Raw genomic sequence first — 20305 nt, forward strand, 5'->3', positions numbered from 1 at the left:
TGGTTTGTTTTGGCTTTGTTTTGTTTTGAGGCCAGAACACCTTTGCTCTCAAGAAGTGTTTGTTCTAAAGCTACAAAGAAAGCCTCGTCCGTGGGGGAACACTAAGAGATTATACGTTTACACGTTTATATTGCTCATACACAATATGAATGATAAAGCCTTACTTTTAAAGTGCTCTTGAGTGCTCTGATGTGGTGAAGCTTTTCATTGATAACTGGATCATTACATCGCTTTACAAAAGACTTGCGGAACTCCTGCTTGGTGGAGGGTCGCTGCTCTCCAAAAGCTGACAAACTAGCTTGTTCCAGAGACTTGTACAGCTCTTGAAGACCATCTGAATTTTCTCCAGTTTCTTTTAAGTTTTCTGAGAGAAAATAAAGAAACCTAAGAACAAATCCAGCAATTCAGACAAAGTTTCTAAAAACAGCAAACACTACTGCAAATTAATGCATAAAATAACTTTTAACACTGTCTTTCCATTTTCATTTTGATGAAACAATAACATTTTGATAAGCCATAAAGCTATATTCTTAAGTACTACATCCAAGCATTTAAATGCAAAGTCCTGAGTAGCAACTGAAGAATTTATCAAAATATAATTTTGATAAGCAAAAATCTTGCTGAGAATAATGGCAGTATTGCTTTGGTTTTCAATGCAGTAAAGAGAATCAAAATATCTCTGAAAGCTTACCTTCTACGCAAAAACTATTATGCCTTCTAATAGGAATTTTCTCTTCCAGGTTTTCATCTGCTCCTTCTATGGACTTCAGACGCCCCTTACCCCTGACATCTCTGTTTCGTGGAAGGCTTTGACTACGTTGCTTCTGTGGCCTGCTGTGAGAGCTGTGTCCTCTCTGACATTCCGCCAAGGGGAAAGGCCCATCCTGTTCATAATTATGACGTCTTTGTACTGGTAATGTTGCTTGTTTTCGTCTGTCTGGTGACATTCCAGGCCGGCCACTCATGTATTCTGGATCAGGAGGAACAGTTTGAAGAAAATGGAGCCCTGAACTGGTTAATGGAGTCTCTATCAGATCCTGCCATGAGCGTCTTTCTCGGTAGGGAGGTCTGCATCCTGACGAGTGTGTGCTTCCTGCTACATCTTGTCGAGAATCTTCAGCAGAAGAATGAGAATATGTGGATTCACTTGAAAAGTGTCGTCCATGTTTGGTTTCAGGGAATGGACTTGTAGAAGTCACCTGAAAAGAAACAAAAATATCTGACTATAAGACAATGTTAAAACAGACCCAAGAAAATCACTACAGTGTATAACATTACACAATATATATTAATAAAATGGACTTATATGTGTGTTTTGATATGTCATAATATGAACCTTTGTAAACAATATAATTAGCAGTGAAATCTTTTATGCAAATGCTATGTTTTAACCACTCCCTATTCTTGTTTTGCACATTCTCTGCCCATGAGCAACTACTGCTGGAAAGAACTGTTGGAAAACAAAGGTTTCCTGAAGATAAGCCCAGTTTACGCTCAGTCCAGCAGTGTGCTGTGAAGACATGAAAGCCCCCAAAAGAAACCAACCAGAGAGAAAAATTGGATTTCCTTTTTTTTTTTATTTTTATTTTTTTTTTTTTTTTTATTTTTGGCGATAAACATCAGCCAAACAAGAAAAAAACTTCAGCACCCAGGAAGATTTTTGAATTTGGGGGGACTGCTGAGCTTATCAAATCATTTTAATTCTGCTGGGTCTGTGTATCATTTTAATTCAAAAACAAAGAGAAAGGCAAAAAAGTGAAAAAACAGAAAGGGAGAGGCTTAACCTGTATCCTGGTTGATAAAACAGCATCACATGGGTGAAAATCAGTCTGAACTTCACCCATGTGATGCTGTTGCCTCAGTCACTCTTTCTTTGGTTCTGGTTGTGTGAGGATCGTGTCATTCACGCTGAAGAAAAATCTGAAAGAAAAATAGAGAACAGTCCTATCTGTGCTTAGAAACAGATTAAATATCACAGGCTATGTTCTGTATGTTAGAAATGGTATTTGATACTAGAACCTGTTTGTATACAAAATATTTTTAACTCATTTATCAAAACTTTTCCCTATACAATATAGTAGAAGTATTTTATTTTTTATCAGCTTCTTAACATCTTATGACACTACCAGAAAACATTCAGTTCTTAGATCACAAGGAACAGCACTAATTTCATTCTTATAATGAGATCCGTCTTTGTTCTGTCTTCATAACAACTAAATTTTCTAAACCAAGCAAAATGCAAATCGAGGCACACATTGTTTGGTGACCTACTGTCAAATCCAGCATTTATAACTCACTGAGGGTGTTCGGTGATAGGAGTCACACAGTGTTGAAGAACCTTCCTGCTTCAGGGTTAAAGAGCCATCAACATCATCCTGGTCGCTTTCACTCCAGTAATCTGCTAACAAAGCATTCTGGGTTTCAGTCATGTGCTTTTCCACAAGAAAGCGGTTCCCACCTTTTCAAAGCATTACTAACTTACAAGGGTAAACATTTCAGTCACCTGGGTGGCTTGGCAGTTATTAAAGAGCAGACTTTGTGAAAACATCTGGTACTTAGATACACAGGTATGAAGAACCTTCGAATGTTTTAGGATAGTGTTATGGAAAGCAGACGAGGTACCTAACTCCCAGCGTACAATAAAAGAGCAGCTTCTGGTCACAGAGGAGAATTTCCTTCTAGGTGCCAAACTACAGCTGAGAGTAAACACTTAATAGACCATTAATAGACCATAATCCTGGCCATGACAAAAAAGGCAAGGCTGGCACCCAAGCTCAGCAGATGAAGAATGGATCTAAAACACTTGCTGACCTGTGACTGTGATGTCTTCGCTTGCTCTAGAGTGACAGGCATACCTGATGGCTCTGCTCTGGGAGGTCAAACGTCAGCCTGGACTTGGAATTCTATATATCATTTGTTTTTAATATTTCTTACTATTCTAGATTTTATTTGTTGGTGGCACTACTAAATCTAGTTCTTCAAGGATATATGTTCTTATGACAATCTATGTTTTAAAAGACACAGCACTCATGCTAATTAAGAAGTCAGTTATGACATCTCCAGCTTCATCCAAATAGTGAACAGGTCTACTCTGCTTTCTTCTGCTTATCATCTCTGAAACATTACCTTCATCTGGATGAATGTCCTTGTCATCAGGTGTGTAACCAATTGCTGCAAGACCCAGACGATTCATCCACCTAATAGAATAAAAGAAAATGAGGAAGAGGAATACGTAAAAGCAACATCTAGTGTAAACATGAAGTCACACAGATTTCTTATTCTGTAGAAAAGTCAGAAGTAACTGTTAGTCCAAAAACTGAATACTGTTCAGGCTGTTAAAATCATGATTCAGTTGTATTCAGTGGTTAATAATTCCAAGTGAAGGTTGTTACAGTTCACGTACAGTGCAGATGTGGACTTCTGTTCATATCTGCCGGAGCAATTTGCCTAGTGGAGTATCAGACCCATTACATTTTATTCTGCTGCCTAGAAAACTGAGGAATTAAGTCATAAGGAAAATGTGAAACATACATGCCAATATGCTAGCTCACGTTAATGGCTTAACGTGAGCATTTACATATAATCTTCTGTGTAATACAGAGAATGTCCAACTCTGTCTCCATCTTAAGCAGAATAAAATCCTCTCTAAATCTGCATCTGCAACCTATTTGTGTGGAATAGTTTCCTGAGACGTGTAAAGGAATATGCTACATTTATTCTGATAGCTACTTCAAAAACTTCCCTGAAAATGCTAAAAAAATACAATAAAATCAATTAGAATGATGATGGTAATTGTATGATAACCTATGCTAGTAAATAAGTTGTATTAAGTTTACATGCTTAAAAAGCTGAAATAAACTATGACAGTATACCACTAGCTATTTGCTAATCTAAATTTATGATAATGGCAATATAAATGTTGAGGCTTGTCATGCAAAATCAGTATCTTTTACTTTGATTTTTTTTTCAATACACAATCTTAGATTTCTGAAACAAGACTTGGTAAAGTGAAGATGCTTCAATATTGGTATTTTGGTACTTTACGTTAGATGTTCTAGTTTCTGTTTTGTCCCCAAATAAATTAGTTTGTTCAAAAATAAGTTTTATTGTTTGTTTGTTTGTTTTTCCACTAAGAGAGTATTACAGCTTATTTTTAGGAAAGTTATTTTAAACTTTTTCTTTACCTAACATGACTTGATGTTTCTACAATAAACTGTGGAAAAGGAGGAAAAAACAACAACAACAACAAAGAAAAAACAACAAAGATGGATTCATCCACTGGTCTAAGCAATGCTATGCCACTGCTCAGAGCAATGGTCTTCACCTGTAATATTGGATATAACACTGACTCATTGCATGGCCTTCAGCAAATCATTCTACGTATCTTATGCCAGTACTTAGAAACTTATCTAAGTATCCAAAGAGGATAACAACATTTACTTCTTACAGGGAACTGTTATAAGGATTAACTCAATCACAAAACTATGAAAACACAAAGAACTGTACAGTAATGCCAGTAACTCATATTTATCATGAAGGAAGTAAATTTCAAAGGGAATAACAGGTTTACAGAGAAGCTAATTTTCTACAGCGCTCACCAGCATAATTTTGTTCAAGAAAGGGCGAGCTGATCACTTGACATTTGCTTCTTTTTAAAGGCATATTATTTATTGCAGTAATTGAAACGACATCATACCTTTGCTCATTATTAAGCACTGATATTTACTACTTCTCAACAGTTATTCCTGAATTTCTAAACACATTAGCACTGGAGAAAATAGTTTTAGTCATACTTTGCCATATGCCTTTGGCAATTAAGCAGAATACCTCAGTGACTTTAACTACAGTTCTGCTTCAGCACCAGTGATAAAGTAGGACTCTACCATCTTCAGACTCAACACAAAATCAGCCATTTTGGTTGCCAGTGCACTGAACTTTATGTTGTCTTAAATTTCTTGCCTATTTTATCTTGTTTCTCATTGTTAATTGTTGCTCTTTGTTGATATAACCTTCAGAAGAACATGGATTTTCTTAGAGTATCAGCTTTTCTCATATGGCCTCAGTGTCCAAATCTGGATTTAGCAGAAGGTAATCTGCCTTCTGCAACACTGCTCGTTTTTTTTTTTTTTCCTTTTTTTTCTTTTTTTTTTTTTTCATTTTTTTTTTCCAGAAAACAAGAATATCCCCAGTATAGTTACAAGTACATTCTTACCTCATTTACCACAATTTAGAGTTAGCTCTTTGTCAAGCCAATGAAAAGGATATCTGATGACATTCACTAGCTTATAATGATAAAATCTCTTCTGATAAAAGAAAAGAATCTCAATCTTAGGTTTTGTATTTTTTAAGAAAAGCATGGTGAATGTTTTTGAGGTTAATCAGGAGTTATAGAAGTGCTGAGATTACAGATCCTTTTCTTACAGTTAACACAGGAGGAAATGCAAACTCAAATCCAAAGGAAAGCTGTGTAAACCTGATGAATTTGCCTGATGAGCAAACTACTTTCTTTTTTATTAAGAAAACAGACTGGCAAAGTTACAAAAAAGTTCTCTCTGGAAAGCTTGGAACTTAGCCTCGTGGTTCAGAGCTTTGCGTTGAATGCCTTGTAGGCTAACATCAGCTTTCAGGAAGGCAAAGGGAGCTGTGTGGCAAAAGTAGACTCTTTAAGGGATAGATAACAATGTTTTAATGGAAGGCCATGCAATGCAAGACCATGTGCTACACCTGCCAAGCACCTACAGCAAAGAAGGAGCTATTATTTATTTATTTATTTATTAAATTTATTTATTTATTTATTTTATTTTTATTTTTAACCTTAGCAAACCAAATGGAGGGAATTGTAAGCCTCAGGAGGAGTCACATAAATACATGGTTAAGTTTTGTATTTTGTCTCAATGGCTTAAATTCTAAATAAATCAGATTTTGTTTTAATTAATTCTGTTGATTACAAATAGGCACTGTTGTCATTCATTGAGGATAAAATAGAGCTGCATGGTAGGAAGCTAAGTTAAATTTACTGAGATAATTCTGGTTAGTACCAGGGGATTACAGCCCAAGGTCTGTTCTGAGAGTCTGATTCTACCCCAAGGCTTGGAAAGGGATGTTTACTGAGGGCAGACTTGAACTAATTAGCTGTGACAATGATCAAAACTTGATACTTAAGAGTGAGTCATGCTTGAAATGCCCTGAATTGTCAGGAGTCAGGAACATGTTCTCTTACTGATCATTTAATAAAAACACTGGAAAAAATGGGCCAAAAAAGCAGGGAAACGTTTTCATACAGCTTCAGCATTTAGAATACTATATTAAAAAAAAACAACATGCCATCACTCATTGTACAAATGCAGTTAGGGATCTTGAAGATTCCTAAAAAAAGCTGAAAGAGCTATCAGTATGACGCAGTTGCACAAAATGCTAATGCCTATATTTACGATAAAAGAGAGTAATTATCTGGTTTTTGAATCACTCTTCAACCACTTGGCTATTTCTGTCTAACAGTCCAGAAAAAAAATGACACAAGTGAAAAAAAGTCCTTTGATAATCCCTCTCTGTATTTTTTATTTTTATTTTTTAAATAAATGTGTACAAGGCAGTTAATTTTATCTGCTCCATAATTCCATGGAGAACAGGTCAGGAAGTAGTGAGTTGCTGTGATTCAAATAAATTTATTTACTAATGCCCTCAATGTTGTATAAACTTTTTGCAAATGCAAGAAACTAATTCAGGTGAAAAAGTAAATAATGGATATATCCTGAAAACGTTTAAATTCAAGAAATAGTCCCTTCACTTTAACTATTTCTTTCTATTATATATTCCCTTAAAATGAAACCAATGAAACATCAATACATTAATGCACACAATAAATAAATACACAGTTATATATTTAAAACCCACTTCCTAACTTTCTCACCTCTTTCATCAATTAATACTTGTAAGACATCCCAGGTTTGTATTGTAAATGTTTCAGAATAGGAATATATCTTTGTTTCTGAGACTGCATCTACACTACAGGTTATTTGCCTAAAAGAAAAAACAGAACTGAAGTGGAAGTTAAATGTGACTTAATCAAGTTATCTTTAAGTTTATTAAAATATAGATTCCCTTGAACCATCTATTTCATACATACAATTTATTTAGTGCAATTTGTATTTAATTTCAGGTTATAAACTTTGTATTATAACCTCTTACATCACTGAGATAATTGGATTCCAGAGTTCGCTGCAAAATTCTTTTCAATATAGAATTATATTTTAAAATCAATTTTGTATTTCATTTTCTGGCTTCTTCCTGACCAGCCTTTCTTAATTGACATCTGAAAAATCAATATGTTTCCCTTTTAGGTTCATGGGGTACATTATTTTCACTATTGCTAAGGCTGTGTGGGTAATGCAGTCATTTAACAGACTAAAAGTTCCTGTAATAGGTATAGCTAAAATGATTCCTTTTTTTTCTCAACAAAAATGAAGCCCAAACACATAACCAATGCCTCACTTCAAAATATAATGGTGAACAGTCTTCTCAATGAGCTCATCTCTCCAAATATGTCAAATCTCAACAGCCTATATTTTTACTACATTTTATTTTATTTGTCACAGTTGCTGGAATTTGTTAGGTAAAATCATTGAAGGGATAAACTGTAAGCACTCTCCTTATTTGATAATTTGACATGACTCTGTTGATCTTGTTTCATGCATTGTCTTCTTAGATTTGTCAGGCTGGAAAAAATATGAAAAAAGCCCTAGACACTCTAAGACTTGACAAGTGAACCATAGCAATTTATGTCCTCAATGCGTGTGCACATACTTCATGCACTTAATGGGAATTTGTTTTATTTTTTTTAGTTTTTGTAATCTTCACTCTATCAACTGAATACACAACTAGGCCTTTGTAGTCTGAAGTGTGTGTTGTTTGATTTGCTTGGTTTTTGTTTTGTTTTGTTTGGGGGAGGGAGGAACTTTAGTGGTTTTGTTGCTGTTGTTTTCCTGGTGGATGATAGACAATAAAGTTCGCAACCCCTGTAGAAAATAAATTATGCTTCCAGTAATAAATGAAATAGCATCTTATTATACAAATATAATTGTGTAACACAAAGAATATACACACAATAACTTTATGACAGACTACAATTTCAAATAAAACCCTGAAGAAATCTACCAGAACTGTCACAGAAACTCACTCAAGTGGAACTCCTTTAGCCAAATTGCAAATACGTTTCCAAACACATTTGTAGCAGCTCTACCACTGCCTCGACAAAATAAAAGTAGTCGTCATTGCTAAGTCAGGGTTGGACTGACACACTGATACTTAAAGGAATTAATTAAGAAGACAGTAAGATGTTTTCTTCATTAGTGAAATGCAGCTACATAATTCAGCCCTGTCCTATAGACTTACCAAATTACTCTGGCTAATTCACCAGAGTTTCTGGCTATCCATGCACAGGCAAATACTATTAGCTGCCTGCATCTGCCACTTCCTTTACTAACTATGACATTGGATTACACTCCAGCATGCACAGCCACGTTGTGTTCAATTATTTCTATTTTTGCCATAGTACAGGTAAGGAATGGAAATCTGTAAAATCCAAGCCATGATTTCTTAACTTTTAATACATTATGTCATTTTACTCAGTTATTGAAGCTTTTATCCTAGTAATAATGACTGGCCAGAAAAGCTTTGGAGAGTCTCAGTGGAAGAGCACTCCTTAGGAAAGATTCTTCAAGGCCAGGGATGGGGTTTTGAGCGACCTGGTCTAGTGGGAGGCATCCCTGCCCATGGCAAGGGGGTTGGCACTACATGATCTGTAAGGTCCCTGCCAATCCAAACCATTCTATGACTCTTTATAAGCAAGAGAGCTGAGTTTCTTATGGCCTGAAAAAGTATGGGTGGAGTCTGAGGGTTTGGAGGTGAGGGTGGAGTTTTGTTTTTAAAGACGATTTACTTCTGAAATTGTGTAATTTTATTTCTACACACTCTTAGAGAAATCAGATGAAACAGGCTACGCAATACAGTTAAAGGCCTGATTTATATATTTATAAACACAATTTCTATTATTGAAAAAAACATTTTTTGCAGTGTTGACTTCAGTATGTCCAGTATAAGATTACAATGTGACTGTAATGCATCTTCATTCACCACTGAGAGGTACAGCGCTGTTCTCAAAAAATCTGCTCTTTTAAATGCGGACGAACTGTTTGACTCCCTGAACAGCTGTATTATTTCACAGTGGTATTATTTCCAGCAGAATTTGATTAAGTTAATTCTGTAATTTAAGCTAGTACAGAAAGCCAATGTAAATCCTAGCTCCTGTGCATTAGGAATAAATTCACACCTGAATGCTAATTTGGATTGTGTATTGGATAATTGCAGTTGTGTATTGCAAACTTATTTTAAATCCTCTAATGTAATGCTATAAGCCAATGGTTTTCTAACTGTATTAGGGGGAAATGGTAGTTCACAAATCCATGGAAGGTAGTCCATAGATGGTTGAAAGGAGGAGTTAAGTGGCTAGCCAAGAAATAGGAGACTTTAAAGACTTGCAGCTCTGTCCTAGCACTCCCTGACCACTGTAGCTGTAACTGCTCACTCCCACATGCATTTCATCCAGACCCTGGGGCCTGCAGCTAATTCTCATCAGAAAAATGTTTTACTTGTGCTGCAATTTATGTGCTTCTATGTGAGCACAATAGCTTAGAGGATTGCAGTGGCCTTAGGAGTGACTGTATCTTCCCTGAGTTTGAAAACAGTTTACAGGAACGTTAAAAAAGAAGGGGAAGAGCTGCTGTTCCTGTTAACTTATAATAGTATAGTTATAGGCTTAAATTCAGGGATTTCTGCTTGAAAAGTACCTTTCACATTCCCCAGGCTTGCTTTCTTATTGCTTTTCATTCGGTTAGAGTCTGGAGAGTAAAAACTCTTTAATAACTTACTCAGTGCAGTTTCTTGAAGAACTGTCAAATTAGGACAGGCAGATCTGACAGGGTTAGTCTTCTGCTCACTTGTCTGGCAACTCTTGCTTAAGAAAGGCAGCATCTAACAGGGGCATATGTCTGAGTTTTTTACTTGCCAAGATCTTTTCTTAGGTTTTACTTTACTCATAAGGGAAGATTAAAAGTAATTTAAAACTGTAATAATAACCTACCATCTCAGCTGGCAAAGATCTGTCAAGGAGACCAACGTGCCCCAAATTTAAGTAAGACAGATGAATGAACTTCAGTAATAAACAGGATAGTTTAGGAAAGCCTTAACTGACTTGCTTGTTACATACATAACATAAAAATAAACATGATATGAACCCTTAAATTTGCTTATATTCAACAGCATTTGAATTCAAAATACTCCAACCTTCAAGCATTTTCTTTTTAAGAGAAAAACGGTCTTAGAAACTTTCATATCTTTACCTGGAAAATACTGGAAACAACCTCTACAAAATCAATCTATCATCATTTTAGGTTTCAGTGGGTAGGAGATACTGGTTATATATGAATGAATGCCAAAGATTTATGGGAATGAATGCCAAAGATTTATGGGAATTATTAAAATCATGAAGTTAACCTTGTTATTCAAATCAAGTGTGATCAAATTATTCAGCCTATAGCAGGAGCTTTTTATTTATTTAACATTTGGAGTTTATGATCAGATTGCAAATGAACTGCACACTTCAATCACAAGAAATTTTTAAATAAAGTAGATATTGTAAAACAACTGAATATTCAATTCAATGCTAATTTCCTTAGAAGTATTAAAACCATAAACAGGTAACACATGGTCTGGTAATAGATGAAACACTTCTGTTAAATAAGGCATTTAACAAGCTTGGAATACCACATGACCATGACAAGCAAAATATGAGTTCATCAATTTCATTATTAATTCATTTCTAAGAACACAGCTATGCTCATGTAGACCTGAGAAAACAGCATGAGCATTAATTTTGCAAAGCAAAGTCTGTCTGCAACATGCTACACAGCAGGCAAAATTCAGCTGCAACAGAATAACACTATCTGCTATGCACAAATCAATTACTACCCATTGGTGGCTAGCACTTTCAAAAGCAATGTATTCAAGTATTCAAGACATTACAATATTCTGGAGTGTAAAAAAAAAAAAAAACAATCTAGTAAAAAGTGAACCTTAAGTCAGAAATTAAATAAAAACAACTGTTAAAACAAAAGGTGGTGGTAAATACAGTTGAAGAAAGGGTAAATGTTCTCCACACCATGAATGAAGAAATGCTGTTTCTCAACTTTATATTAAATTGCCTTTACTTTTCAGTGTAACCATGGAAAATCCAGTTAAATTTTTTGGTGACAGTAGAAGAATAAGATACAACAGAGAGAGAGCATTTGCCATATTTCCTTAGATTACATGGTTAGCAATTTGGTGGAAAGGTAGGGATTTAACGATTTGTGAAATTAGTATTTTAGGTGCATTTTTCATCAATGAATCTTGCTTACTCATTTCAAATTTCAGACAGGATATATCTGGGACAAGGAATTCCAGGAAGTATGTGAAGGCTGCAGGGGATGCAGAGGGATTTTACAGAGGTAGCATTGTAATCCATCATTTGGGTTGCTGAGTGAATTACAATTACTCCATAGGAAAAACACTTCTGATGAAAAAATACTGCAGAAAATAGTTCAAGGGGAACTTTACCCTTCTTTGTCCTGTCTCATGGGAAACAGAGGCAAAAAGTCAGAAAAAATGCTCTAGTGAATTCCAAACTAATGTGGCAGTATGATATGAAAACACATCCTGGCACCTTTTCAACTGTTATGCTCCACAACAACTGTAAACTGTCATAAAGACAGTTTCCTTGTCTCCCTAGTGTAAGAAAATCAATGGATGTTTTATTGAATGTACATCAAGACTTCCTGGTTTTCCTTGAGTCAGAACATTTTATGGTATAACAGAAAGAGAGGACCAATGGCACTTCAACAAATCACAGCTATCAAAGTAGCTAGAATTAATGTAGAAACCATGCATATTTAAAAATAGCTGAAGATCCTTACTTCAGTTTTGTGCAAAACAAATCTCAGCTAGATTACATAACTGAACAATAAAACAGTGTTAACATTGGAAAAAAACAACAAAAACAAAAACAAAAACTTTGCAAATTTTCATCCTAAAAGTGATATAGCTAGCAGTGATACAGTGAGATACCCCTGAGAACTGAACCTCCTCCTCCTCATCATCAGTGGATGATGAACTGGTGTGAACTGTTTCAATACAGCTAATCTTATACATCAATACAGTTTAAAAATAGCCTCTCAACATTATTGTTCCAAAGAAAAAAATCCAGCTGTATCCTGAAGGTGATTCAATCTAAGTTTTCAAACAGAAAGGACTAACTAAATCTCAAAGTTTCAGTGGTCTATGCAATGAAAGATTTAAGTCTTCAAAGTAGGGCAACATTGTCCCATGTGTCCTTGCTTTTTACCACAGCTTTGAATAAACAAATTCCTGAAGTAGCAGGAGGAAGTAGAACATTTGACTCCGCCTTTGATCCTCAAAGGCACCTTCCCACCTTTATCTAACCTCTGTCTTCATCACTGAATCACAGAATAGAAGCACAGAGTAATTTAGGTTGGAAGAGATCTCAGGAGGTCGTCTGTTCCCACAGCCTACCCACTGCAGGGCCAACTTTAATTTTGGATCAGGTTGTTCAGGGCCCTGAATGCCCTCCCAGCGCAACCAAGGACATTTAACAACGCACAGCAACACCACCAGTAGAACTTTGGTAGCCTTGATAGGAGAGTGATAGAATGGATCACATTTATGTATTTATTTAAAAGTATTCTGTCATGAATAACAATAGCATCTCATTAGTTCAGTCCTATGTAAGTTTTAAAAATACTTCAAATTGCTTTTCATCAGCTTTAGGTGTTATGTTCCCGTGGATTACCATTACAGCCAATTTAAAACTATCTAATCCCATCATGTGGGTATACTCTCAGTATGAGCTTTGTATGCCCGTATTGTTTTTATATACCAGAAACACTTAGCCCATAACATTAATAAGAATATTACCAGCTTTGATGAAAAAAATCAGAAATGCAATAAACAAAAATTTTAATGAACATAGATGTGACCAACACAACTGACTTTCCTGACATGCCTTTGTGGAATTATGCCATGTGGCATGACAAAAAAAATCCAGCAAACAAAATAAACCATGCAATGTAATGCTGTATGTACTAAAGTCAGTAGAGAACTAGAGTGGACCGTACTGAGATCACTGCCAGCATTACATCATGCTTAGGAGCATATTTCTATGAGACTGAATATTAGTCTATATTATTGGAGTACCAGGATAAAGAACATGTAACTTACCTATTCATTTCTTCTAGACAGTCTGTTGCAAAATAGAAACTCTTTATTTTGGGGTGACATGCTTTGAAGGCACTAGAAAATAAACACAAAGATGAAACAACAACCTTTATTTCAAACAGCTTGTCTTCAAATTTTCTTTACTGAGTCATATGACTCTAGGACCTCTTAAATGAATGTTTCCCAATTTAGATGTATTTTTAAAAATTCCTAATTACAGTCTTCCTACAAACTATGCTTAACAGAAAGTTGTAGGGAATATTAGTGGCAGGTTTACTTTGTTTGGAAGCTGATAACAATAAAAAGTTCCTTAAAGAGCCTTCATCTAAGTAGTAGCTTCTAACTCCAGCAATTGCTTTGTCAAGTTACTCTAAAATCAACCATATTCCAGGTACTTTTCATCTTAATCTATTCATCTCTACTGTATTTTTTCTCCGATCAACATGAGTCAAGAATAGTTAACAGTTCTTCATCTGACATCTAGCAACAGAGTTGACATTATTTAGACTAAACCCTTATCTTTATTGTTGCATTATAATTTATGTATCTCACGATTTTGTGTAACACAGTCTGTTCTCACAGCTAGTTTTGGGTTAAAAAAGACAAAAAGACGGATTTTTTTTTTTTTTTTTCCCATTTGCTGATTTCCAATATATGCAGAGGTTAATTTAGAGTGAAGTTCTTTGAAAAGTGCTAGTTAAATTATAAATCACTGAAGTAGTTCCAAAAGCATATCACAACAGGTTTAAATTAAATTATGCACTCTTTTACTTGTGTAACTAGCACAATATTAGTAGTAATATCGCTGACAGCACTGACCCATGGTACTGAATAGCAGCATGACAGAAGGTAGCTGTTAGACTGACATTGTTCTCTGCACAGCTAACATACCTTCTCCTTTCTCAAAGGTCAATTCCTTCACCACTCCTCTGGTCAGTGCAATTCAATTCCATACAACTGATTTCATGAGATAAATTCTGATTTTCACTTTAGGCTGGCTATATACAGAAACCATTACAGGGTACATGCATGGGATAATCAAGCTCACATGTTACAACATGGGTGATTGCAGTTCATAGAAAAGCATTAATGAAAAGCATTTTTATATTGTGTAATTCCTAAGCTCTCTCCCCTCAGCTGAGCATTTATTTGGAAACTACTAACAATGGTAATCATAGTTCTTATGATATTTTTGTTTGTTTGAATATAATTAAAAGAAGTATGAAAAAAATACAGACTCAGACCAAGAGTACTATTTTTATTAGTTGGCAACTGTTAAAAAACAACAACTATCATTTGTAGAATTTAGGTTAAAATACTGACATTTATACTGTAATTAGTAGATGTTAGAATTAGATTAAGAATCATTACATGTGGCATTAAGAAAAACCTGTAATACATGTTTTCCACTATTAATAGCTTAAATGCAAATGAATGTTTTTTTAATGACTATGATATATTCCAGTTTCCACAGACAAGAAATGAAGGCTGAAGAAGTTTCACTTGGGCACACCTACTTTGTTATGCATATTGTTAATACAAATGCATCCAGTAACAGACTTTCCTAACAAAAGTTCGACAGAAGAATGAGATAGCAGAGTTGTGTTCCTCTGTAGCTTCCATGAAATTAGACATATATTATAAGGGTAAGTTTACCTTTGCACTGAAGATCATCATAAAACATCTTACATCCATAAAAAGAAGACGTAAGAAATATTTAAGTATTGTTTTAGCATCTGGAAACTGGTAATTTCAACTGCAGATCTTAATCTTACTAGCTGCATCTTCTGACTAAAAGCATGTCATAAGACCTTTATTATAAGAATATGATTTTCTATTGACGTAAAAAGGTCATCAAAACAGACAGTCTTTTCTAGTTAATACCAGCTGGCAAGAAATAAGCAAGAAAAAGTGTCTGGATGTTCTTGCATGCACTGAAAATAATAATACAGAATTTTGAAACAACAGTTTGTATGTTGGCAAATGAAAATAGCAAATGCAGGAGAAATCCCTGAATAGGAAGGATTTTTTTCTGTTGCCCACTAGATGGCATACACTTGCTAATTATATGTACTGAATTTTAAGATTTTAATGCAAGAGATTTTGATCTAAGCACCATATCTTCTTTTATCGGTATATTCTTTTCCCTGATGTCAGTACTCTTTTCAGTTGTTTGGAAACTATGCAACGTCTCCACCTGCTAGTCTTCCATTTGACCAACAGTGTCCCAGCCCTGAGATTTAAGAATTGCCTTGAACTGGAGAGGACTATGTAGTAGATCTAGAGATTCTAATCCCGTTGATTAATCCTGTTAGGATATCACATGATGGAGTTTCTGCTTGTAAACAGGATTATTTTTCTAGACAGGAAATTTACATACATTAAAGCATTAGGATGCTAATAATAGAGTTTCAAACTTCACCTTTTAATAGGCAGAATATGTCTGATAAACAGACCTTAAATTTGGGCTCCATTATTCTCATATATTGTGATACAATCTGTAGTTATATATTTGAATGCTATGTTCTCACAGGAACCCTTCCTCAGTCAAGGTGCAGAATGAACTTGCTTGTGAGATAAATCATGATTATACAACAGATAAGTCTACTTTCTGTAGGACTCCTGTTTTAGTTGCTACAGAATTTGTGAATGTGTCAAAATAGAGACAGAACAAGAATTGTTTCAAGGATAAATCAGCTACATGCTGCAGTTCTTCCTGCTTATGTAAAGGAATTCTCATGTACTCTAAGTCACAGCAGCAGACTTAATAATCAGTCACTATATAAATGTTTCTTAATGTCTTTTTGCTTGATGTACTGAAATTTACTTACATGGTGAGTATATGTGCAATAATACATGTATATTGTACTGTTATTTATTTATGTTCTCTGAAGAAAAACAGGTCTTTATTTTTATGGAATGGGTATCCCAGATCTGTGGATACTTTTAAGTATTTTGCAGTTCTGTTTCTGAGCTGAAAAATGCAACAATAAATCCATCTTCACTTTTCTGAAGTGTCACAAAGATTATTATTAGAGAAGCTTTTAGATACAATAGCATTAAGAACTGCAAAGAAGTCTCCAGGGAAATAATTCCATATGTGTAAATAAAAATGAATAATGTGGAAGGAAGATACATATAATTTTACCTTTGACTTGTTTTGGAGCATTCCAAACTGGATGCTGTTTGGTTTGCTGTCTACAAAGTTTGTCAGGCCCATTTCAGAAGAGCTGCTCCACAGCGAGTCAGCTGCCAGCAGGGGCTTGGCTCATTCACAAGTGCAGAATTTTGCATTGTCCTTGATGAACTTCAAAAGGCCCTTGGTCAGCCCATACACCCAGACTGTGTAAGTCCTCCTGAATAACAGCCCTGCCCTTGAGAGTGTCCTCAGTTTGCTGTCATTTAAGCTGCTAATGTGGGACCAGGAGTGTATTTCAATTTTTAGGAATGTGACTCCTAATAAGTCAAGTTCCCTGCTATTCTTTAGATCAAGTTCCCTGCTATTTAAGGCACGGTAGCACATAATTATTTTTGCAAAGTTATAAGAAAATAAAAATTACTGAAACTGTAGCAACTCTCAAGATAATCTCACGTCTATCTATAATATAACAATGACATTTCATAAAGAATTCTGACTGCACAGTTTCAATATCGAATGTCAACAGTATGGCAGATGCTCTAATGAACTTAAGACCTACATTTTCAATATGTTGAACATTTTGAAAGTTCAGGCAATACAATAATTAGTGATTAATTACATCCATACTTCCATTAACTTTGTGGATCAGCTTCATCACAGGACATTATAATTATCAGTATCTTTGAAAATAATGTGATATTCATGTTATGTCACATAAAAACTTCAGCAACTAAGATTTCTAATATTATGTGATCATTCTTAATCATGAAGATTAAGGTGTTCCCTAAAAGAAATGGAAAGTTTTGCAGTGTGAAAGCAAGAAACTGCCTCTAGCAGGGACAAGGTCATTCTACATCCAAATATAGCCTGGAGAGTTAAACCAGACTGAGATAATGCCATGATTCATTTAATAATCAGGGTACCTTCATTAAATGCATTAATGAGGCAAATCATCAAACCGTACAGAATAATGCATTCAATGACTATATATTCTTGTCAAAGCTTTCTTAATGCTATTTCGTTCAATGTATCCTATGAACATCAGTAATATTCACACTATAAAACATTTCCTATCTGACTGGAAAACACAAGTCTAAATTTAAAAAATAAAAGCCATTGTTTTAGTAAGACTTCAAATTCCTTTGTTCAATAAGGTAAGTCTCCTGTTTGGAACATTTCACATTGATGGCTCTGAAAATAAGAAACCTAATGTGATTTTGCTGGACTTCTTTTATGCATTAAGATACTAAGTACTGTTTCAGAAAAATTTAATTTATATAAAAACATATGGACCTACCAAAAAGAAAGAAAAAAAAAAGGTGTCTTTCCCCATCCTTATTAACTGTCAAGATAACTGCTTTACTAACTTTTGCACTGGTGCTAAAATGGACTCAATCATATAGAAGTAAGAACCCAATCAGACTAATATTTTCAGATTTCAATCTTGCATGACTTCCAACACCTACAGAAAACCCGCTATTAAATGACAAATATATCCTAAAGTGGAACAAAGTGAGAACAGATCCCGTAAAATCTGTCTTTCACTAGTCCTCTTTAAAAGGAGGCAAGAAAATCCTAGCTGAAATGTTTCTTGTAGTCTAGCAGAGAGAAGAATGAAGTGTGAGTTAGAGCTTTTCCAGACTATGTTTGTTCAGAATGGGTCACCACCACCTTATTTGTAAAAGGAATGCAGAAGAATCAGACCATGGAAAGTTGTTGCTAGGCTCACAAGGACTGTTAGCCTTTTAGTGGAATCAGGCAATATCAGTCATGCTCAGTCCTGTCCTTGGTAAGACAATGTAGAAGAGGATTGATATGCACACTTATAGAGGCTGTAGAGTAGAGCTGTAACACAAGCAGGGCCCTCCATTCACATATGCTTGATATACTGAAATGTAAATGAATGTAACACTGGATTTACTTTCTCTGCAGTTTTTGGAGGAGGAGGTAAAATAGCAGCAAATGTAAAGCGTAGTTTTTATTGTGTGGGAAATATGTAATAGTCCATGAAGGAAGAAATCAAAGGGAAATTCTGGTCAGCGAAAAAAGGGAATACTATTAACATCTTCATTATACTTTTACCCCTGGACCTACCTCTTTTTGAAAGTATTCAAAGCCTGAAGCTTTCAGTAGTGTGCAAAGTTTTAGTTAATCAGAGTTTTTCTTTGCATATACCCTGCAGAAATTGTCCTGTGAGAAGTGTTCTGAGAAAATGTGTTCTAATGCTTAGAGCAAAGCTCTGGAAGATATTTCTAGCTGTGCACAATGACCTGCTGTTTGATCTTTGTTAATTCACTGAAATTTGCTAAGTGTTTTATATTCTAACAGAAGGATATTATTTTCTCCTGTATTTTTGTTCAATATCATTATTAATATCTACTTGTTCCACAGAGGAATTTATAGTGCTCAGTTCATGTTTAATTTCTGCAGTGATACCCTCAGTTGAAAGGAGTAATGGAAGTATAAATTGCACTGTCTTTTTCTCAGGCAGACAGTAATAACACCTTCAGACAAGAACAAGCAATTGAAGAGGTTTTATTTTCTAATCAGCAGTCTCTACTGTAATTCACACCTTCAGTATTTTCTTGTATGTACATTCATAGTTGTGGAACGTATTCCTCAGAGCAAAACCATGTTTAGTCCTTGGAAAAGCATGACAAAAATTCAGGATGCTAGTTAAAACTAGGAAAGCTCTAGTAACAGTATCTTATATGCTGTTCTATATAGCTCCTGATGGCAGCAAGTTTAAAAATCTAGATGAAGCCTGCAAATAATTCAGGAAATAATGGTGAATTGCTAGGCTCAAAGCATTAGAATTGTTAAACCTGCTGTTTGACGACTATGACTTCCAATTCCAACACTGCCTACAAACAATTTCCAATGAGTGTCTGTTATTAAATATGTAGCAAAGCTTAACATATGCTTTTTACTGGGTGCGTAATGCAGTAGCAGCAATATGCGCACAAGAACCAGACTTAAAAACACAATGTTGGCTTTGTATTTGGAACCTAAATATTTTAGCAGTTGAGAGTAACTCAATATTGGATATATAAACTTCCTCCATAAATGTGAAAATGGAAATTATATTCACCATCCATTGTTATGATATTTAAGATATTTCCTATGGTAATTGTTTCTTGCACATTTGATTCTTATCTAGACAACAACAAGGTACCTGAGAGTTTTATTTGTTTGCTTTACTTATTTAACTGAATTTGGAACTGGTCTATCTGAAAAACTGACCAAGGGGTTATCCAATTCTATGGAAGACAGCTTATGGAATTTACATTAAGTTGCATCTTTCGAAGTAAAGAGAAACATTAAAACCTAAGTAGTCTTGTAATGTGTTATTTACAAATTTCAAGATTTTCTCTGCAAGTTTTCGGTGCTATATGTATAATATACTTCCAAGAATGATCATTTGATTTATAAATATAATTGACACATTACTTACTGTTTTTTTCTGCATTCAATTGCTCTATCGATCCTGAACTCAGGTAAGCTAATGAATCCTTCTGCTTTTTCATCCTATCAAAAGAGAAGAAGAAGTGATGGTGAAGAAGAACATACAGTTCAAGAGAGAAATAAGCAGTAGCCATTTAGGTCTTACACTAAGAACAACTATCCAATCAATTAAAATACTGAGCATATTTTCTACATAATGTTTTTACTTAAGCATTCAGTTTACTCGATCACAGAAGGTCAGAAACTTCTAGGATTTAAGTTCCTTAAAGGTGTTGCAGTTATCCTAATTCCTTTTGCAGAAGGTTACACAAAACTTTCCAGCACCTAATATTGCATTCAGGTCATTAACAGCTACAGAAGAAAAGTGGAGGAAGT

The 20305-nt window shown here is 34.9% G+C and overlaps 1 protein-coding gene across 5 annotated transcripts in view; it reads right to left on the reverse strand.

Moving 5' to 3' along the window:
* LOC137863897 (connector enhancer of kinase suppressor of ras 2-like) overlaps positions 1–20305 on the reverse strand; it is a 177476-nt gene that overhangs the window by 7209 nt on the left and 149962 nt on the right. For 3 of the 5 annotated variants that reach the window (XM_068697495.1, XM_068697494.1, XM_068697491.1), the window contains exons 18-23: positions 19920–19993; positions 13330–13401; positions 3127–3197; positions 2298–2401; positions 692–1199; positions 165–364 (exon numbers count right to left, since the gene is read on the reverse strand). In XM_068697495.1, coding sequence (XP_068553596.1) covers positions 165–364; positions 692–1199; positions 2298–2401; positions 3127–3197; positions 13330–13401; positions 19920–19993 — 1029 coding nt within the window. The remainder of the gene's footprint in view (positions 1–164; positions 365–691; positions 1200–2297; positions 2402–3126; positions 3198–13329; positions 13402–19919; positions 19994–20305) is intronic. The other 2 variants (XM_068697496.1, XM_068697493.1) reach the window with 1 other exon arrangement.

The sequence above is a fragment of the Anas acuta genome, chromosome 13 (assembly GCF_963932015.1).
Source record: "Anas acuta chromosome 13, bAnaAcu1.1, whole genome shotgun sequence".
In the NCBI taxonomy this organism is placed as follows: domain Eukaryota; kingdom Metazoa; phylum Chordata; class Aves; order Anseriformes; family Anatidae; genus Anas; species Anas acuta.